Below are 5,424 nucleotides of genomic sequence, written 5' to 3'. Positions count from 1 at the left end.
GCATAAATTGCTCTATGAAGCCGGCACTGTGATGCTGAATTTGGAAACATTGGAATGAAGGTCTGGGGGACAATCTTTCCAGGGAATGAACCAGCTTCAAACCTGTTCGGTTTCATTTCTTTGTTTGTTTTGTCCGTTTGACATGATTGCACTTTTTTTTCATATACTATATTATTATTATATATCTATATTATTATTTATATATCTATATTATTATTATTATATATCTATATTATGATTTATATATCTATATAGTATTATATATATATATATATATATATATAATATATCTATATCATTATTATATATCTATATTATTATTTATATATCTATATCATTGTATATATCTATATATATATTATTGTATATATCTATATTATTGTATATATGTTTATATATTATATTATTATTAATGTTAAAATTGTTAATTGTGTTGAAATAAATTTATTCAATGTTACTTATTCCATGTTCTTTATTTCATTTACAAGAAAACTCTTTAACAAAGGAACCTTTCTTTAGTAATGTGTGGTTGGCTCTTAAAAGAGCCGTTTTGGGTGTGCTTGGGCACGGTGTTACACGGTGTCTTGCCATGGGATGGTTCCTTCAGCAGAGAAGAAGGATGTGAAGGCCTCCCTCACCCTGATGGCCTCTTGCTGAGTTATTGGCAGCAATTCTTCCCAGATCTGGCAGTGGCTCCACCTCTCCAACCGGTATGGTCGCTGCAGTTCGGGCTGTCCTCCGCAGGAAGTTATGCAGGACACATGTAGCCTTCACACACTTCTCCGCAACTTCTGGTTGGAGCTCAATGGCACGCCTGTACATCTTCCACTGAGAGGAAAGGATCCCAAAGGCATTCTCCACAACCAGCCGAGCACGGGAGAGACGGTAGTTGAAGATACGGCGCTCCCTTGCAAGGTTGTGGCCGGGGTAGGGCCTCATGAGGTTCTTCCTCAGTGGAAAGGCTTCGTCAGCAACAAAGACATGTGGCTGAAGTCCTCGGTGACTAGCTCCTGGTAGTGGCATGTCAGCAGGCAGGTGGAGGGTGCCAGATGGCAGTGCTTGGCCAAAAGCTGAGTTGGCCAGACTCCCACCATCACTGGTTCTGCCGTAGCCCCCAACGTCAATCAGCCGGAAACAATACTGCGCATCAACGACTGCCAGGAGGACCATGGAGAAGGCTCCCTTATAATTAAAGAACTGGGATCCTGAATTGGCAGAGGCTCTGAGGACCATGTGCTTTCCATCCAATGCTCCACAGCAGAGAGGAAAATTCCATCGCTCCTCAAACCCCACAGCGATTGATCTCCAGTCCTCCGTGGTGGGCACAGCCATGAACTCCTCCACAAGGCAGTCCCAAATAGCTGTGGCAACATCTGGGACAATGCTAGAGACCGTGGAGACCCCAACACGGAAGCTGTAGGCGATGGTCCTAAATGAGTCCCCAGTAGCAAGATATCTGCAGCACAGAAAACATTGCATGTAATGTTATTAATGATTCTGTTATAATGTTATTAATGATTATGTTATAATGTTATTAATGATTATGTTATAATGTTATTAATCATATTAATGATACTACAGGTGCTAATAGTAGTTTTTGATTGATATGGCTTCAGATGCTATCATGAATGATAAACATAAATGCTGGTGAGTTCACATAAGTTATATAGTATGTAGATACATATGTACATAAACAAACATATGGCTGCCATATCTGTGTATAATATGGATTACGTTAATTTGAGTATTGTTGGAGACCAGATTGATGGATCCAAACTTCATTAAGAACACACAAAATTAAAAAGGGGCTTTCTTGACAAAGCATGAATATATTTTATGAAACTGCCACTCACCGGAGACAGATGGACAGGCGCTCCGCAGCCGAGATTGAGCGCCTGTAGTTGGTGTCCAACCGAGAGATCCTGGCACCGATCCGAGCCAACAGGTCATCAAACTGGCTAACGTTTAGCCTGAAGTAGCCCTGGAAGCGGCGGTCATCCAGACGCAGTTCCTGGAGGAGTCGATGAAATTCACCGAGCTGTGTGCGTTTACGGATGGTGTTGTGAACCCAAACACGACGGGGTTTGGGGTTCCGACGTTTGTGGTCTTTCCACAACAAGTACAACGCAGCAACAGTTTCTACTCCTTCCATGGTCGAGTAACGGAAATGAAGAAGGAGATTTTCGCGGCGAAAAGGGACTGAAGCCCCGCCCCCTTTCCCCAGCGATGGTTGCGAAAAACTAAAAAACACCAGCGGCGCGATAGAAGCGAAAAAGCGTTGCGAATTTTCGCAACTGTTTTGGTGTGAACACGGCATAACAGGCAGAGCCCAGCACCCTGAGATCTCAGATGCGACTGGCTGGCCTGCACTACCACGCAGGCAAAACTCCTCCTCAACCCCGATACGCAGCTGGACACAGCAGAAAACAGCTGGGAAAAGTAAAACCAGCAAAGAAACTCCACAACAACCAAGCCTACAACTTAAAAACAGATTCGCTCCACTGTCGCAGGATCCTAAATCTGATGATCTGGATAAGCAGCTGTCTTCACAAAGCAGGGTAAGAACCGAACATGAAAGGCCGCAGGAAAAGACTGGGCCTGAGACTCTGATCGTTGGAGACTATGCTGTAAAAGATGTCCGAACGATGTGCAGCAAGAATACCAAAATACTCTGCTTTCCGACAGATATGGTGTCTAACATGAGAGATAAAATCCTGGACATCATGGCTGACCATCCCACAGTGAAAAACCTCTGTGCATACGGGAAGCTGTGATATTGTGAAACAAGAGTCTGAAGTTCTGAAGCGAGACTTTATTGACTTGTTAAACATCAACCTAGAGAATGAAATCAGGGTTAGACAAATGAATATCAGAAAGGTTTGGATGAGGAGAATTAACGAAGCCGAATGTGGAACCAGTAAAGCTAGTGGAGCATAACCCACTATGTCACGAGAGGCCGTGAGAGCTTTCTCTGCAGCTGCTACTGCGCGGATACATTGTGGTAAACCTGCAGCGACAGGATCGAGTTTTGCGGAAAAATCGCATTACATTACAACCGGTCGCAATGTATCGCCATGTGACCGTAAACGAACCGATGTCATACAGCCAGAGCGTTCATCAACTGTTGCGTGAACGGTTTGTGAGGATCGGGCAGACCCAGAGTGGGCGGAGTCTGATAGGCGCATTTCATGACTGTGAAAGCTTCTGAGGCTGCAGGGAGCCACTGAATTTGGCAAGAGCGGTACGATTTTTACCGTGTATTAAAGCGGACAGAGGTTGTTCAAGCTGAGAGTAATTTGGAATAAATGAACGACAGTAAGAACACATGCCCAAAAATGACATCATTTGTTTCTTCATTTGAGGAAGCGTCACAATTGAGGCAATGCGATTAGACGAGAGTGTTTTGCCTTTACCGGAAATATCGTGACCTAGGAAATGGACATTTTGTAATACAAACTGTAGTTTAGACAGGCTGGCTTAGTGTCCCTCTGCTGCCATGTGTTTTACAGGGGTCACTGTACCCGTCTCCCACTGTTTCTGTGAGGTAGAGGCAATCAAAGGGTAATTAACATATGACACCCAGGAAGTGCCTTGAGTCAACACAAGAGGCTCCAAGCCATCTGAATTTTGTCATGAGCGGTAAGATTTTTACCGTGTATTAATGTGGACAGAGGTTGTTCAAGCTGAGAGTAATTTGGAATAAATGAACGACAGTAATGCCCTGTTCACACCAAAACGGTTGTGAATTTTCGCAACGCCACTTCGCCTATATCGCGCCGCAGGTGACAAATTCACACTATATGGTTAATTTGTTTTTTCGCAACCGTCGCTGGGGAAAAGGGGCGGGGCTTATCTCAGTGTCTGTGAAAACATTTACTATTTCCTTCATCCACCAGGTAAATAACAACTAGTTCTGCTTTATACTTGTTGAGGAAGTCCCACACACGTCGGAACATCAACCGCCCCGTGTCTGGGTTCATAACATTATTCGTAGTCTCCCCCTCACATGCAGCCTCCTCCTTCACCGCATCATGTCAATCTTTTCCTTGCCTGGCTCCCCCACGACCCCAGTGTCCTTGCTGATTGGCTCTCTGTGGACATTTCCTAAACCAATGACCCTGTTCACCACACTTGAAACATGTGTTATTAGTCTAGTTCGAGATGAGCCAGTTCTGCGGAAAAGCCTGCTGTCCCACATCAGAGAGCTGATTGGCTCTTAGATCTGACAGCAAACACCACGTGTTGTAGAAAATCCTTATTTTATGTGTAGTTGGAATACTTAACACTGGATTATTGACTATTAGTCTCATGTTTGATCTGAAAACATTTCTTGTGTGGTTGTTAATACAAAATCGTATTTATACAACACACATCAACACATTAGTAATGTATTTCACAAGCAGACATAAAAAGACCAAAGGATGCAGCTACACACACATTTCTACATAAATATATATTTACAAACACATATGAATAAATCCAAACGTGATCTGTAAACTACAAGTAGACAAAAGTTCGGAACTAACAGGAAGTCATTTTTCAAATGAAAACCGTATCGAAAGTCCCAATTTTCTTTACCATAGAAAAATCAAGTGCAAACTGTATCGATTATCTTGATTATTATTATTATTATTATGAAGGACCTGGAACTACGATCTTCAAGGACCTGAAGTTAGTCCTGTATTATATTGTATTATTCAGTCCTGTCTTCCTTAGTAAAAACTGAATGGATGATGATGAACCAGGAATATTTTTAAATTATTTTATGAATCAACACATTTTAAGTAACACGCTAAGAAAAATTATCATCATTAGAGACAATATCATTAAACAGAATTTGTTTAATTCTCCGGTTTGAGCAATTATTTTAAGAGGTTCTGCATCTTCGTAATCTCTATGAACTCAATTTTAAATTTTAAATATCAACTTCTTGCCAGATTTGAAGAAAATTGCTTCCTTGTGTGATCGTTGTGAAGTAAATCTGGCTCGTTGGGCGCAGGACCCCTCTCTCTTTGTCTAATGTGGTATGGGGCAGAACGATTTTTTGGTTCTGAAGTGGCCACTACCCTGTACGCTCTGAGAGTCCAGACGAAGCTTCAAACGATCCCACTTCTGACACCAAATGTAATGGAAGATTTTCCTGTAGGGGGCAGTCGCCGCGGCCGGGCAGGTGTTTAAGTTTTTAATAAAAATTCTATCATCACAATAAAAAGTCACAGAGATATGGTTTAAAATCTGGCGGCTATGGTTTCCACCTCCGCGTCTGAGCATCTAAACATGGACGTGTCTTACGACGTGTGCAAAGCTTCAATGTGAGTCAGAAGATGCCAAGCAAAGAGTCCTGAGCAAATATATTGGAGGGGACAAACGGCGCAGCTTCAGTGCCTGAAGGATTCGCTAACAAGGAGCTAGCCGGAGCTAACG

At 42.6% G+C, this 5,424-nt stretch overlaps 1 protein-coding gene across 1 annotated transcript; it reads right to left on the bottom strand.

Annotated features, from left to right (window-relative positions):
- Nucleotides 1-603: 603 nt before the first annotated feature.
- LOC306745189 (uncharacterized protein) lies at nt 604-3,190 on the bottom strand (the record flags this gene model as incomplete). Its single annotated transcript, XM_079227941.1, has 3 exons — nt 604-1,456; nt 1,854-2,011; nt 3,104-3,190. The coding sequence occupies 3 exons, from the start codon at nt 3,188-3,190 to the stop codon at nt 604-606; spliced, it is 1,098 nt and encodes a 365-aa protein (XP_079084067.1).
- Nucleotides 3,191-5,424: the final 2,234 nt, after the last annotated feature.

The sequence above is a fragment of the Taurulus bubalis genome, assembly GCF_910589615.1.
Source record: "Taurulus bubalis genome assembly, chromosome: 12".
NCBI classification, from domain to species: domain Eukaryota; kingdom Metazoa; phylum Chordata; class Actinopteri; order Perciformes; family Cottidae; genus Taurulus; species Taurulus bubalis.
The sequence above is the reverse complement of the archived record's forward strand: the minus strand, read 5'-3'. Positions and strand labels throughout refer to the sequence as shown.